The 16527-nt window shown below is 46.7% G+C and overlaps 1 protein-coding gene across 6 annotated transcripts in view; it reads right to left on the bottom strand.

The window, feature by feature from the left end:
* The window catches only part of KIF2A (kinesin family member 2A), a 129103-nt gene extending 119199 nt beyond the window's left edge, over positions 1–9904 (bottom strand). For 2 of the 6 annotated variants that reach the window (XM_068249643.1, XM_068249635.1), the window contains exon 1: positions 9483–9903. In XM_068249643.1, the coding sequence (XP_068105744.1) occupies positions 9483–9543 (61 nt within the window). In that variant the 5' untranslated portion in view covers positions 9544–9903. Of the gene's footprint in view, positions 1–9482 lie in introns of all 6 variants that reach the window. The other 4 variants (XM_068249658.1, XM_068249662.1, XM_068249650.1 and 1 more) reach the window with 3 other exon arrangements.
* Positions 9905–16527: the final 6623 nt, after the last annotated feature.

Below are 16527 nucleotides of genomic sequence, written 5' to 3'. Positions count from 1 at the left end.
GGACATTATGCCAAGAATGATTTTATTCTAAATGTGTTTTAATGGGAAAATAGGGAAAAATGTTTTCAGTTTTCGGCCTTTATAGTTTTTAAATCATGCATGCTACTGTAATTAAAACCCATGAAATTTGCCCATTTGTCCCGGTTATAAAACCGTTTAAATTATGTCCCTATCACAATGTTTGGCGCCAATATTTTATTTGGAAATGAAGGTGCATTTTTTTCAGTTTTGCGTCCATCACTATTTACAAGCCCATAGATTATAAAGTAACAATGTTATACCCTCTTGACAAATATTTAAAAAAGTTCAGTCCCTAAGGTAACTATGTCTTTTTTTTTTTTTTTTTGTTTTTTTAATTACAAAAAAAAAAAAATTGGGGAGTGTGGGAGGTAATGAGTTAATTTTTAGTATATAACTAATGTATTTGTATATGAAAAATGCTTTAGGGTGTATTTTTACTATTTGGCCACAAGATGGCCACAGTAACTTTTTGTTTATGCGACATGCAAGTGTCGGACGTACGCTTGCAGGAAGGGTTAGGAGGCTGGGAAACTTTTTTTCTCACAATGATAGCTGCTTCTCGTAGAAGCAGCTGATCATTGCGGGGGGCAGAGATCAACGAACGGGAAAGGTTTTTCCCCGTTTATTGATCTCCGGGGGAGCAGGCGGCAGCGTGCACAAGCGCGCGGAGTGGCGGGATCGGCGTCAGGTGCGGATTTCTCCGTCCCTTGGTGTTAACAGGGTGGAGAAAGGGACGGAGAAATCCGTACCGCTGGGGGTAAAGTGGTTAAAGTGGACCCAAATTAAAAATACAAGATTTCAGAAATAAAATCTATTTTCTAAATTCTAATAATAAATAGCAGCCTTTTTTCAGCTGCATGATGACAAATATAAAATATTTTACATTTATTGGAGGAACTCCTCCCTTCCTTTCATATTGCTGGGAATTTCCAGCAAACTGCTGGAGGAGATAAACAAAAACAAAAAAACACAGGCTGCTACTGATGTCACAGGGGAGGTGATCTCAGCTTGTGTGAGATTTCACATAGATGACGCCCCTGTGAGGGATAGTAGCTGATGACAAACACACCCATGATCTAAAACCTTTTACGAAGCTCAGAAGTAATGGCTGCCACCTGTATAACCCTAGTTATGAAAAGAGAAGGGTTAAAAGCATGCACTGAAATGCTCATAGGTTTAAAGGAGTGTTTATTTATCTTTGAATGTGTCAGAGTGGTGCAACTAAATATTCTGAATTTAAAAAAAAAAAATTTGGTTTGGGCTTTAACCAAAAACAACAAATTTTGAGTTTTAGAAAATTATAAATCTTATTTCAACAAACGCCAAATTAGTGTTTTAGCTAATTAAATACAATAGTAAATGCTTGGAAAATGTTTAGAACCAAATACATATTTGTCAAGGGGTACTTGTGATGATGTTTACTATGCCAGCAGGCACTTGGGGAGTACAGGGTTTTAAAAGGGGTACATACCAATAAAAATGTTGAGAAACAATGCTCTAGTGCAGTGATGGCTAACCTTGGCATTCCAGCTGTGGTGGAACTACAAGTTCCATGAGGCATTGCAATACTCTGACAGCTCTAAGCATAAGTTGGGGAGGCAGAGGCATGATGGGATTTGTAGTTTTGTATTGAGAGTCATATGGAGGCTGCCATATTTATTTCCTTTTAAACAATACACATTGCCTGGCCCGTCCTGCTAATACTTTTAGCCATAGACCTTGAAGTACAGTATGTAGATCAGATGTTTGACTGGATTAGCCACATGCTTGGTTTCAAGTGTGTGAGTCAGACACTGAAAAAAATCAACAGGACTCAAGGCAATATGCATTGTATAAAGGACATACATATGGCAGTCTCCATATCCCCTTTCACCTCAGGTGTCCTTTAAATGATAACTGAAGTGAGAAAGATAAGGAGGAAGCCATATTTAATTCCCTTTAAACAATGCACATTGTCTGGCTGCCCTGCTAATCTAATACTTTCAATACTTTTAGCCATAGACCCTGAACTAGCATGCTGATCAGATGTTTGACAAAAATCTTACGAGATTAGCTGCATGCTTGTTATCAGAATCAGAAAGCTTTATTTCGCCAAGTACAACGGGGGTTGTACCCAGAATTTTTTTTGGCACATACAGGGTCGGTGATGGTACAGTTAATAAAATACAATACAGCAAGATATACATAAAGCGTAAGCATATAGACAGCATAGCGGAGAAGGACCAGAGGGGACATCCAAGTGCTATGTTGAGGGAGCAGCCACATTCTATTGTAGCGCTCAAACCTCTGCAGCGATTCGGATGCCCCGCAGCAGTCCCTGGAAAGGATAGTGCAGAGAGAAAGAGCAGGATAGTGTAGGAGAACAAGAGAAGAGAGGAAGGAACAGGAGAAATAAGAGAAATAAGAGAAAGAGACAGAGTCAGATAGTCCCCTGGGGCTGCAGTGGTGGCTTGCTGGCTGGCAGCTCGGATAACTGCCCTGGTTGGAAGGAGTTAGCCTCCATGCTTGCGGCCTAGACCGGTTGTGAGGTTGGACCAATGCGGTTGGTTTTGTAGGCCCAAAGAGTCCGAAAGCAGCTTCAGACGGAGGAGAGCGTCCCTGGTAAAGAGGAGCAGGTACTCCTAAATGCTGGGATGCAGGGCAGGGAGGTACTGTGAGGCCGTGGCTCCAGGCCAGGGGTGCACCTTAGGCTGATGGGTCTTGAGGGCTGCATTATATTGGACCTTGCTGCTGAGGGGCAGATCTGATGGCTGGTAGCGTGCCTGATGTGACAAAGGGCAGGCTGGTTGCTTCTGCAGTAAAGGAGCAGCAGCGGCGGCCATACCTCCCCTAGCCGCAGCGATAAAGCAGCCTGCATGCAGAGTTACGGTCCCAAGGGATCCTCCCCGGCAGTGAAGTGGCCCAATGTCGGCTGGTGCAGCAGCGGTGTGGGGTAATCCCAGTGCTGAAGTGGCCACGAGGCAGCTGGCAGCAGGGGTCAGATCCTTCCATATCAGCGATGGAGAGGCCTCCGTGCTGCGTCATGGTGCGCCTGTTCTCCCTGGACTAAGGGCCGATGTGGTTGCTGCAGGGGTTGGCGACACCTACCCACGTGGTGGAATCCGCTGGTGCATCGGAGACCGGGGAGCCGGAGCGGTGCAGATGTCTCCAGGTGGCTCAGGCAGCGGAGGAGACCCGGACAGTGGAGTGAAGAGGCAGCGGTGGAGATATACAAAGCGGCTGGGGCCGACACCACGTGGGCCATCAGCTGAGCTGACCATGTGATGAGCCGGGCCTTAGCACGTGTGCCCTGTCGCAGGAGTTCGGGGAGCCAGAGTGTCTCCCTTCCGCCCGATTGTGTGGCGGAGCTGGAGGGAGACCATCGGAGCAGTCACAACAGTAAGTCCAGGGGGGAAAAGGTGAAAAACGTTAGATCTAGCCGGAGCCCTGTGGCCGTGGCTACCAGTCAGGCGCCATCTTAGGTGTGTGATTCCGACACTACTGCAGCCAAAGATCAGCAGGACTACCAGGAAACTGGTATTGCTTAAAAGGAAATAAAAATGGCAGCCTCCATATCCCTCTCACTTCAGGTGTCCTTTAACAACCATCCTTTTAAAGCTATGTTGTGACATATTCACCTATACTATCACCTGACCCTCAACATCTGACGAATTCCACCACGAGAGCACATTATGTCACTCCATAACACCCCAAACAGCCAACCACCCTGTGCTACTGGCAGATCCCACTACTACACTAAATTCAGTCCATCACTCAATATGTGGCAGACTCCACCCCAGCGTCCCATTCAGCCAATGACACTATATGTAAAAGGTTCCAGCCAATCATCTGAAAGCATCATTACAACTCATTCACCAGTTGTAACGGTGTGTAAGATCACACCGCTACACGCCATTTAGCCAAACACCTCTCCTGTGTGTCAAATCATGCTAGTACATACTATTCAACCAGTGCCCTACAGATCACGCTATTACACTCAGCCATATTCTGCCAGACATGCCATCTGTGACAGACCAATCACTCCTGTGAAAGATCTCACCATGAACACCCATTCAGTCAATATAATGCTTTACCAGAGCGCCCCCAATTCATATACCGCAGGGCCCCGAATCTGCGAGACAAATTGGTGCCAAGTTGTGTGGACCCGCCGGTCACGAAAAGGCTAATAGGATGGCAAAGACCAGGCTTCTTTCCATGTGGAGCGTATAGAGGTTGTGAGTTTAGGGTTGCTAAAAAGACATTGACATTTTATCAAATAGTACAAAGAGGAAATATGATATCAGATCTTTTATGACATGTGGTTCCCATCATGTGGTATATCTAATATGGCGTTTGTGGATTTTAATATGTTGGACGCACAACGAGACCATTAAAGAGAATCTGTATTGATAAAATCGCACAAAAGTTAACATACCAGTGCGTTAGGGGACATCTCCTATTACCCTCTGTCACAATTTCGCCGCTCCCCGCCGCATTAAAAGTGGTTAAAAACAGTTTTAGAAAGTTTGTTTGTAAACAAACAAAATGGCCACCAAAACAGGAAGTAGGTTGATGTACACATAGAAAATACATCCATACACAAGCAGGCTGTATACAGCCTTCCCTTTTAATCTCAAGAGATCATTTGTGTGTTTCTTTCCCTCTGCAGCTATTTTCCACTGAAGTGTCAGGCTGTTTCTTCCTACAGAGTGCAGACAGCTCTGCCTGTATGTAATTCTTCAGTATGTGAAAGCCCAGCCAGCTCAGAGGAGGATTTATCCAGCTTGTAAAAGATAATAGAGCAGAGAGAAGCTGAACTAATCTAAATAATACACAGGCAGTGTGCAGAGAGGGGCCTGAAGGGGGAGATGCATCACAGAACCACAACACTGAAGAACTTGGCAGCCTTCCAGACACAGGCTGACAAGTCTGACAAGAGAGAGATAAGTTGATTTATTACAGAGATGGTGATAGTAGAACGTGCTGCAGTAAGCCAGAACACATTAAAATAGCTTTTGGAACTTGTAGGATGGAAGAAAACCGGATGAAATTTTTGTTACGGAGTCTCTTTAAAGCGTATCTCTGAGCACATCTACAAAATTGGGATGGGCCATGAAGATCATAGTGTGTCTGCCCATTTCAAGCAAACGCATGGGTGTGATCCCACCCTCATGCAATATTGTGGCATTGATAAATGAACACCATCCTGGAGAGGTTCAAATAGGTTTCGCGAACTCTCCAGAATGGAAACAAAATGGATCTACACATATTATGTACCCTCACGCCAGAGGGACTCAATATTGAGGTTGACATCAATTGCTTTATTAACAATGATTAATCTGGACTTCAATTGGGCCTTTTAAATAAGTGGGAGGGGTTTCCTTTATATAAAGGGGGGAGATAGCAGGAAATAGGGTGTAGTCTGGGGGTCGGCAGATGGGATTGCAATGTACCATTGTGATAATAATGAATCAGGTTTTGTAATTTGTAGCATAGATAGATGTATGGGGTGGGTTCACACTAGCGCTGTTAAGTGCGCCGAGCCTGTTTTACTGGCACTGCTGAGTGTGCTGGATCTACTTATAAGTGTGTGCAGGGTGCAGTGTTAAATGATGCTGCATGTCCTGTATTGCAGTTTAGCATTAATTTTTTAATAGTTGCATAAGCCCGTGATTCAAATATGTGTACGCAGCGGTATTGGGTGTTGCTACACCATCACTGCCGTACACGAAATACTGGGAAACATCATTCTCTGTGGATTGCAATTTCGGGTGTTGCTACACCATCATTGCAACCACGGGGACTACTATATATGAGCCTACTGTAAGGGCATATGAACTATCAGCCTGCCTATATCAGTACATGAGCGGCTTTTTAACCGGATTTTAATATAAATATGGGGTATGTCTTGTGTTTTTTTTATACACTTATGTTTTTTATATATTGGACGCGCGCATGTATACACGTTTAGGAGCGAGGACTGACTCCCATACCCAACCGGCAGACTCGCTGATGTTGCGGTGGAGTATAATACTATTGATACGCTTATGCACAAGAAGTTACATTGTACGCAGTTCTTTTTAGCAGGGTCTTTTATTGGTCAATAAATAGGATTACGCTGTTTACTTTTATATTGGTCTTAGGATGCCTATTATGAAGGCAATGGCTGCCAGTGACTGCGTTTGAAAGCAAGAGTACTGCAGGTAAGCGGCCATTCTATAGGGAGCGGTGGCAGCTATCCCTGTCTGGATGGGCTTACTCACTACTGTTGGAAGTGTGTGGAGTGGCACTAAGGGTGTGTTTGATGTAAACGTTACACCCTATTTTTGCGTATTTTTTTTCTCTTTTCCCTACATGTGGATTACAAGCGCAGCAGTATTGGACATTGATCATTCAGCCAATATACCTACTGTGACATAATACACCCTATTCTTCCAATCATGTGACAGATACTGTTATGAGATCCCTTTCTCCCCATTACCCCTTGTGATGGGTCCTATCATGAGACCACATTTTTCCAGTCAGCCCTTATGTGAAACATTATGAAACCCCAGTGTTCTCCCCAGAAATTTTGGCCAGACGGGTGGCATGAAAAAGTAGCTAGGTGGGGCAAAATGAGAGAATGCAGGGGCGGTGCTTCTGTAAGAACTCTGCTTACAGCATAGGAGGAAGAGAGCCGATAACAGCCAGGTGCTCACTAAAACTAGCCGGGTGGAGCACCCGGCTAAAAGAGCCTGGAAGAACACAAACCCTATTCTTTCGATCACGCTTCATGTACCAGATCCTGTCACAATATTCCATTATTCCAATCACGCCTCATGGGACACATCTCACCATAAGAACCCAATCTTCCAATCACCCCTCATTTGACCGGTCCTGCCATGAGACCCCATTCTTCTAATCACCCCTCATGTGACCGGACCTGTCATGAGACCCCATTCTTCCAATCTCCCCTCATGTGACCCGTCCTGCCAAGAGACCGCATTCTTACATTCACCTCTATAACAGATCCCTTCATGAGACCCCATTCTTACATTCATTAGACATCCCCACATGTGATAGTTCCCATCCATAGGGTTCATTTTCCAATTACCCTAATGTGACAAGTCTCATCATAAGACCACATTCTTATCAATCATCCCTAAGGTCTATGGAGGAGAAAAAGAAACTGATGCACAGGACGTGGCTACATACAGTGGAGTGCAACTTACTAAACCAAGTGACACTACATTGCAAGAGAAAAGCATACAGCAGTGGTGCACTTCCACTAAAAAGCAAAAAACTTTAATGCAAAAATATTAAAATCATAGGCATACAATACCGCATACAGAGAGAGTACAAGGCAGTGGGTGGTCTACAGCTGTTTCGTGCCAATCCAATGTGGCTCTTCTTCAGGACAATGAGCTCACATTAACCAACCTCTCATATAATACTACATATGTAAAGTACCTGGCTGAAGATTTTCTTAGAAGACCTGCAGAAACAGCAATCCCACCAGGGAATCAGCACAGGGCAAGTGGATCGCACGCTAGCGCCGATACACTGTATTACTTCCTTCCGCATGGAACGCAATATGATAGACGAAAGCGTCACTTCCGGAATTACCCCTAATGTGATGGATCCTATAATTAGACTCTATGGTTTTAGTCATCCCTAATGTGACATATACTATTATTGCATCCCCCCTCATGTAACAGATCCCATCACTAGCCACCATTTTTCCAGATTCCTCCATAGCCTTCCATTCACCCCTCATGACAGGAATAATCAATACACCCTAATCAGTCAGTCACCACATATGTGACAGTTACCATCATTATAGAACCAGTCACCCCTCATGTTACAGATTCCACCATGTCACTCCATTCATCCGTCACATGACAGATCCCATCATTATACCCTAATCAGCCAGTCACTCCTCATATGACAAGTAGCATCATTATACCCTAATCAGCCAGTCACTCCTCATATGACACATCCTATCATTACACCCTAATCAGCCAGTCACTCTTCATATGACAGGTACCATCATTAGACCCCTTTCATCACACCCTCATGTGACAGATCCCACCCATTATACCCTAGTCAGTCACCCCTCACATGACAGATCCCACCATTATACCCTAATCAGTCACCCCTCATGACAGATCCCAGCATTATACCCTAATCAGCCAGTCATCCCTCATATGACAGGTACCATCATTAGACCCCTTTCATCCTATCACCCCCTCATGTGACAGATCCCAGCATTATACCCTAATCAGCCAGTCATGCCTCATATGACAGATCCTATCACCCCCTAATGTGACAGATCCCACCATTATAGCCTAATCAGCCAATCATCCCCCATATGACAAATCCTATCATTATACTCATTGCATCCTATCACCCCCTCGTGTGACAGATACCACTATTATACCCTAATCAGTCATCACTCATATGACAGATCCTATCATCATACCCTAATCAGCTAGTCATCCCTCATATGACAGATCCCATCATTATACTCTAATCAGCCAGTCATACCTCATATAACAGATCCTATCATTATACCCCTTTCATCCTATCACCCCCTCATGTGACAGATTCCATCATTATAGCCTAATCAGCCAGTCATCCCTCATAAGGCAAATCCTATCATTATACCCTAATCAGCCAGTCATCCCTCATATGACAGATCCCAGCATTATACCCTAATCAGCCAGTCATCCCTCATATGACAGATCCTATCATTATACCCCTTTCATCCTATCACCCCTTCATGTGACAGATCCCATCATTATAGCTTAATCAGCCAGTCATCCCTCATATGACAGATCCCAGCATTATACCCATTTCATCCTATCACGCTCTCATGTGACAGATCCCAGCATTATACCCTAATCAGCCAGTCATCCCTCATATGACAGATCCTATCATTATACCCTAATCAACCAGTCATCCCTCATATGACAGATCCTATCATTATACCCTAATCAACCAGTCATCCCTCATATGACAGATCCTATCATTATACCCTAATCAACCAGTCATCCCTCATATGACAGATCCTATCATTATACCCTAATCAACCAGTCATCCCTCATATGAAAGATCCCAGCATTATACCCATTTCATCCTATCACCCTCTCATGTGACAGATCCCATCATTATACCCTAATCAGCCAGTCATCCCTCATATGACAGATCCTATCATTATACCCTAATCAACCAGTCATCCCTCATATGACAGATCCCAGCATTATACCCATTTCATCCTATCACCCTCTCATGGGACAGATCCCAGCATTACAGCCCATCACGCCTGATGACAGACTGCTGACACAGAAGCCCCCTATTCCCTGTGCTGATGGAGGGAAGGCAGGCCAATCCTCCCTGCAGTGCTGCACATCCTCTCCATTCTGGTCCAGCGCAGAGCCCAGCCCTCCTGCCGGCACAATGGCGGCCCCTGGATGCACAGCAATGAATGGGGGGACACTCACCATCGCTCCTCTTGATCTCCACATAGATCCCGATCTGGATCTTGCCGAAGCTCGCTGCCATGCTCGGTGCCCGGCCTCTCCCCTCGCGGCCTCCCTGCCTGTTATTGTTTGAAAAAAGAGGCCGGCAGTGACGAGGCGATGCCGGGGAGCGGGAGGAGGGGAGGCCGGGGTTCAGGAGGAGGAGGAGGGGACGGAGCGGGAGATCTGCCGCTCCTGACGGTCACATTCACATTCACAGTAAGCCAAAGGAGGCAGAGACAAGACGGCACTACAGTGGGAGGAGCCTGGAGGAAGCGTGCCCGCAACGTCACACAGCTGGGCCTCCAGGAACGCATGCGCAGAACGCTGCCGAATTACGGGGCGGCGGGAGCGAGCGGTGACGTCGCTAACGTACGCCAATGCGCGTTTCCGAATGTGCTGATTTATGAAAGAGTGTTGCTCCACTCAGTGGAGTCCAATGTGTGTGTGAGGGATAAAAACTGCCCCATCCCGCCCTCCCGCTAACTGTCCCTTCTGTCTGTGCGGGAGCTGCTTCCCTAGCAACCAATCAGCTTGTCCGGCGACTTGAAAACGCGCAACCGATTGGTTGCCTTCATTACCACAGGCGCAGCGCACACACAGTTACTTATCCATGGTCCTTTGTGATCATGTTGTTTATGATTCGCCCTGACCCACTTCAACAGCTGTCACATGCTTGAATGTTGTTTAAACCAAAAGTAGAAATTAAAGGGGTTCTCTGGTATGTTTAAAAAAAAGCTAAAACTGACACCTGTGGCTTCCATCGGCCCCCTGCAGCTGTAACGTCCTCTTCCGATGTTCGTCTAACTAGACCAGTGGTTCCCAACCTTTTTGGAGTCGTGACACATCAAACCAAACGTTCAGATCTCCGTGACACGTAGACTAAATGTATGTAATGAGAGACAGCGTTTCCCCACTAAATGCACATAAGAGACAGCGTTTCACCAGTAAATGCAGGTAATGACAGACAGCCTTTCACCAGTAAATGCACGTAATGAGAGACAGCGTTTCCCCAGTAAATGCACATAATAAGAGACAGCTTTTCACCAGTAAATGCACATAATAAGAGACCTCTTTTCACCAGTAAATGCACATAATAAGAGACAGCTTTTCACCAGTAAATGCACATAATAAGAGACAGCTTTTCACCAGTAAATGCACATAATGACAAACAGCCAGTTGTCCCCTGTATATGTAGCCAGGGATATATGTGCCCAGTATATGTAGCCAGGGATATATGTGCCCAGTATATGTAGCCAGGGATATATGTGCCCAGTATATGTAGCCAGGGGTATATGTGCCCAGTATATGTAGGCAGAGGTATATGTGCCCAGTATATGTAGCCAGGGGTATATGTGCCCAGTATATGTAGACAGAGGTATATGTGCCCAGTATATGTAGTCAGGGGTATATGTCCCCAGTATATGTAGGCAGGTGTATATGTCCCCGGTATATGTCCCCAGTATATGTAGGCAGGTGTATATGTCCCCGGTATATGTCCCCAGTATATGTAGCCAGAGGTATATGTCCCCAGTATATGTAGCCAGGGGTATATGTCCCCAGTATATGTAGCCAGAGGTTTATATCCTCAGTATATGTAGGCAGGGGTATATGTCCCCAGTATATGTAGGCAGGTGTATATGTCCCCAGTATATGTAGCCAGAGGTATATGTCCCCAGTATATGAAGCCAGGTGTATATGTCCCCAGTATATGTAGGCAGGTGTATATTTCCCCGGTATATGCCCCAGCATATGTAGCCAGGGATATATGTGCCCAGTATTTGTAGCCAGGTGCCCCCCCCCCCCTAGGAGGAGAGAGCGAGGGAAGAAGAGCGGCACCTCAGGGTGCTCTCCCTCCCTCGCTCTCTCCTCCGGAACAAAGTGCGGTGTCTGGCAGAGGGGCGGAACTTACCTTCCGTGTCTCTGTCCCATCTGGTCTCGTCTCGTCGCCGGTGCGGGATGATTTGCCACTACTCTGGCCTGATCCAGACCAGAGCAGCGGCTGCAGAACCAGAACTTCCGGCCGGCGCTTGGAGCGACACAGAAGGTAAGTCCCGCCCGCTGCCAAGCGCCGCCACAGTTAGTATCGGAGGGGAGAGTGAGGGAGGCAGAGCACCCTAAGGTGAGAGAAGGGGGGGGAGATGGCCCCCTTCTCCGCCGCTGCCCACAGCTCTCCCTCCACTGCGCTTCCCCTCCGAGAGACCGGCAACACATACCCAAAGCTGCCGCGACACATGTATGTGTCGCGGCACATGGGTTGGGAACCACTGAACTAGACGAATAGGGCTGTCTGGCCGTGGCCCCTCGCGTGCTCACTCGTCATCGGGAACTAGAAAACTTTGTATTGCGCAGTAAGCTCCCAATCGCGGTCGCGCTGCCACAGTTCTATTCATCTAGTTAGACAAATAATTAGCAGGTTACCGGTGACGGAGCATCGGAGGCATGGCTAGATTTCAGGCAAGGCCCCATAGGCCATGGCCTAGGGCACCAGGAAGCAAGGGGCGGGCTGCAGGCTGGCACACTCATGCAGTCAACTGCCAACATGTGAACTGCAGCAGTTGAGCAAGTGTCTGGAACTCAGGGAGTGAAGGGAAAGCAAACATGAGCAGCTTATTGTCTGTGACCTGAGCTGTCACTCATCACTTTTCGAGTCCAACTCCACCCTCCGCCAGCTCCAACTTAACAGAGCAGAAAGTATCAATTTGGCCCATAAATGGAATAAAAATTCAAACCATTCCGATCATTTCCGATGTAATCGATCCACAAAACAGACTGATAAAACAATTGACAATTGGTCGTTTGTAGTCAATTGGCATCATCAACACTGTTCAATCCAATCAATCGGAAGGTTAATCACTCAGAAAAATTGCTTCGTTAATAAGCATCTTTAAATACATTGATTACTGGGATCAATAAAAGTGTGTGTGTGTGGTAGGACGCTAGCTGTTCGTCAGGAGGCAGCTGGTGATAGTGGCCTTGGGCTGTAAAAAGTGCAAATCCGGGGGGGGGACTCCCTTTTTATAAGCAAACCAAACCACAGCTGAGTTTGGGTTCATCCTGAGCTTGCTGGGCAATCTCTAATTCCAGTGACACCCAAATCGTGACTGTCTATTCCGGTATTGTTCAAAGAGTGCACCAGATTCCTGGTACCCAATGGACATACTTACCTAAGAAGAGTTATTCTGTAGAGTAGAGGCTTCCCGTGTCCTACTTGCTGGTGCCCTCCGGAACATGAGACCTGGCACCAGCCTGGCCGTGCTGCACCTACGTGAACACGGCCGTGCCTGCACAGTAGCACGGAGCTGCTCATGGATGAGTAGCTCCAGCTTACTGTGCAGGCACAGCCATGCAAGTGCAGGCACAGTATGGCCACACTTGTGCATGATGAGGAGCGTAGCCCCATTCTTCTTATGTACAAACTTTTGTCGATTTTATTCGGGGGGGGGGGGGGTGTCTGCACTTGGCAACGTGGGCCCAGAGGACAGCATGGTAAGTGTAATGATCTGCTCTGCTGTCTGCACAGGCAGACAGCTTTTTGACCATTTTTTAGGTCTGAGTGCTGCAGGTCCCTGGAAAAGAGACCTGTCTTCACTCTGCGAGTTGCAGAGCTGCTGTTCTGGTGAGGAATTTGCATCCACTTGTCATGCAAATTGCTTAGCTGCTTCCTTTGATGGCTTGCAGTATAAATACCATTTACTCCCAGAATTTCCTGCTGGTCATAGAGGTTTGTTCCTGCTAACTTACCTGGAGTCTCAGCCCTCTGCTTATTGTTTGCTAATATTGCTATCTTAGAATAGTTTCTTGGGAGTGCACTGGCATTCCTTCTAGCTTAGTGAAGTACATTATTTGTATTGCCGATTCTGTCTTGTCTTGGCCTTGCGATTGCACTATCGCCAGCGGTTGACGATAGTGAATCGTTCTGTCTTGAACATAGATCACATTTGCCCTAGCGTTAGAGGCGGTGGATCTTTCTAGTCTGAATCTTGGAGTGTAACCTCGGCTGCGGTTGCTGCTGGTTGCTCCTTCTGTCTGTCTTGTTGTGCGCTCCCTCTTGCGGAAGAGCAGTGGATCTTTTCAGTCCTGTTCCTGTGTACGGATCGCACTCGCTCTTGCGGAAGAGCAGTGGATCCTATCTGACTTGTTCCTGTTGTCTGTTTGTCCGGAGTAAACGCTTGCTGTTGCCTGGGGTAAGGCAACCGATTAGCAAGCGTTTCTGTTATTTGTTTGTTTGTGTTTCTGTAACGATCGGTGTAACTCAGAGAGGATCCGATTATCGGTGATCTGCAGTATCACCGAGAATACAGATATATACCCGATTATTGATGATCTGCAGTATTACCGATAATCAGATATATCTCTAACCTCTGGACACCTGAGTAATAAGAGTGTTTGGTGCAACAGTAATACTTTGAGGAGAGCACGAGTATAGAGGGTGCAAGGAAGTAAAGGGTACTGCCCAAAGAACAGGTTCCTTCCACTGGCCTGAGGCTCCCCAAGGGGAGAAGTCAGGCTGAGAGTGGGAAGGACTGGAGTGTGAGTGACACCAATAGAGGGATGTCACTAACAGACTGTGAACTATCTCTTAACGAGAGAGATAGCTCTCGAGGTCGGACAGGCCAGGTCGGCAACACACGGGCAGATCAGATATAGAGACAGGAGGCAGACACGGAATCCTAAGGCAAGCAGGGTTTGGCAACCGAGTATCAGATATAGCGAAGTACCAAATCAGAGATCAGGAGAGTGGTCAGGAAAGTAGAAGGTCATAACAAATAATCAACAATGCCTAGTCTTAGGTGTGAGCTCCGTACATCCACACCCTGGAACTAGTCTGAATATAACTAGATGGTAAAGCTATTTCCTAGTCTTGGGTGTGAGCTCCGTAGTCATCAACACCCTGGAACTAGACTGAATAATAACACAGATAATACACAGTATTCCTAGTCTTGGGTGTGAGCTCCGTAGTCATCAACACCCTGGAACTAGTCTGGAGAATAACACAGATGATACACAGTATTCCTAGTCTTGGGTGTGAGTTCCATGATCATCAACACCCTGGAACTGGTCTAGAGAATAACACAGATTCTGACAAAAAGGTCTGAGTGCTACCACGTAGTGATCGCAACGCCAGACACCAGAGAAATGACCAGCACCCAGTATATATACAAAAGCACTCTCCAGCGCCTCCCCTAAGTGCTGGACCAATGGGAACTGATAGAATTGTCAGCTGACTGGCTTGGTCAGCTGACTTCCTTCTGGCTGTCATAAAAGCTCTGCCTCTCAGCGCGCGCACGCGTCCTTCTGAACCTGTGTGGACTATCAGTCCCAGCCACACCAGACATGTGTTGTAATGCATCCGCTGTGCTGGACACGGAACCAGCCGCACCGCTATCAGAGCATCAGGATCAGAATAATTTATTTCGCCAAGTACAACGTGAGTTGTACCCGGAATTGATTTTGGCACAACAGGGTCGGTGGTGGTACAGTACAGAAATTGAACAGCATACAGTAGGTACACAGTAAATACATGTAGCGCATACATATATACGGCGATACATACAGTAGGTACAATTCATAATTACAGAGTGAAGCAAAACATAGGTAGAGAACCCATAAGGAATGGACCCAAAGAGAAGGACCAGGTGGACATCTGCTGCCGTCTATGGCACTCAAAACGCTTCTGCAGCGATACTTTGATCAGATGCCCCTGGTCCATCCTGGGGGAGAGAGAGAGAGAAAGGTAAAGATATACAGATACATACAGTACAGTGCATACAGTGAAAGCAGTGAAAAGTGAAAGAGAGCTCCCTTGGATATAAGGTAACCTGGCTGGTTAGTACCCGAATGGATAGGCTATGACCCTTGGCTGCTGCAGAGAAAAGAAAGAGTCCTCCTATGGCGGCAGCGGTGTCTTTGCTGGCCAGTTGACTAGCCTGGCTACTCAAGGGCATGTAAGTTCGTACCTTTTCCTCCGGCTTGTGGCCTAGTACGTTGTGGGCGCTCGGGGCACTTAGAGCCCACACAGATGGTGGCTGCAGGATCAGGCATGGCGTAGACTGGTTCTCACCTACTGGCCAAGTGGAGAGGACAGCATAGTCGGAGAGGCAGCGGAACACTGGCCTGCTGTGGCCACAGTGATGTAGCAGCCCTGACCAGCCCTGAGCATGCAGCGGTTTTTCCGCGTTCAGCCATACTGACAGATGTAGGCTTATGCGTGCAAACAGCCGCCTTGCTCTGAGCACCCGCGGCGGCTTTTCCGCGTTCTCTCATAGTACCCCCTCCCCAAGGAGTGGACTCCGGACAGCTCCTACCCGGCTTCTCAGGATGTAGGGCGTGGAACTCCTTCTTTAATTCGGCAATCAGGTACCCATGTTCTTTCCTCAATACCATATCCCTTCCAGTGAACTAAATACTGTACTGAGTTCTGTACAATACGTGAGTCTAAAATCTTTTCCACTTCATACTCAGGTTGGTCATCCACCATCACAGGGGGAGGAGGAGTGGAACTTACATGCACTGCTGGCTTATGCAGAGATAGATGAAACGATCTTACACCACGCATGCTGGCAGGAAGATCAATGGCATAAGTAACATTGTTGATTTTCCTGGTTACTGGGAAAGGGCCCACAAATCTGGGTCCTAACTTGGGCGAAGGCTGTTTTAAAGTCAAATGACGAGTGGACACTGAGACCAAGTCTCCTGGCCGGAACTTCCACTCTATGGAACGTTTCTTGTCAGCTTGACCTTTCTGACTCTGAAAGGCCTTCTCTAGATTCTTTTTCACGATCCCCCAAATGTTCTTAAATGACTTTTGCCAAGCCTCCAAAGCTGGAAACGGAGTGGAAGCTACTGGCAATGGGGAGAACTTAGGCAACTTTCCAGTTACCACCTGAAATGGAGAGAATCCAGAGGAAGAGCTTTTTAAATTATTGTGTGCAAATTCTGCAAACGGCAAGAACTTGACCCAATCATTTTGCGCATCCGCGACATAACACCTTAGAAACTGTTCCAGTGACTGATTAATTCTCTC

Source organism: Hyperolius riggenbachi, chromosome 1 (genome assembly GCF_040937935.1).
Source record: "Hyperolius riggenbachi isolate aHypRig1 chromosome 1, aHypRig1.pri, whole genome shotgun sequence".
In the NCBI taxonomy this organism is placed as follows: Eukaryota; Metazoa; Chordata; class Amphibia; order Anura; family Hyperoliidae; genus Hyperolius; species Hyperolius riggenbachi.
This window is presented reverse-complemented; position numbering and strand designations above follow the sequence as displayed.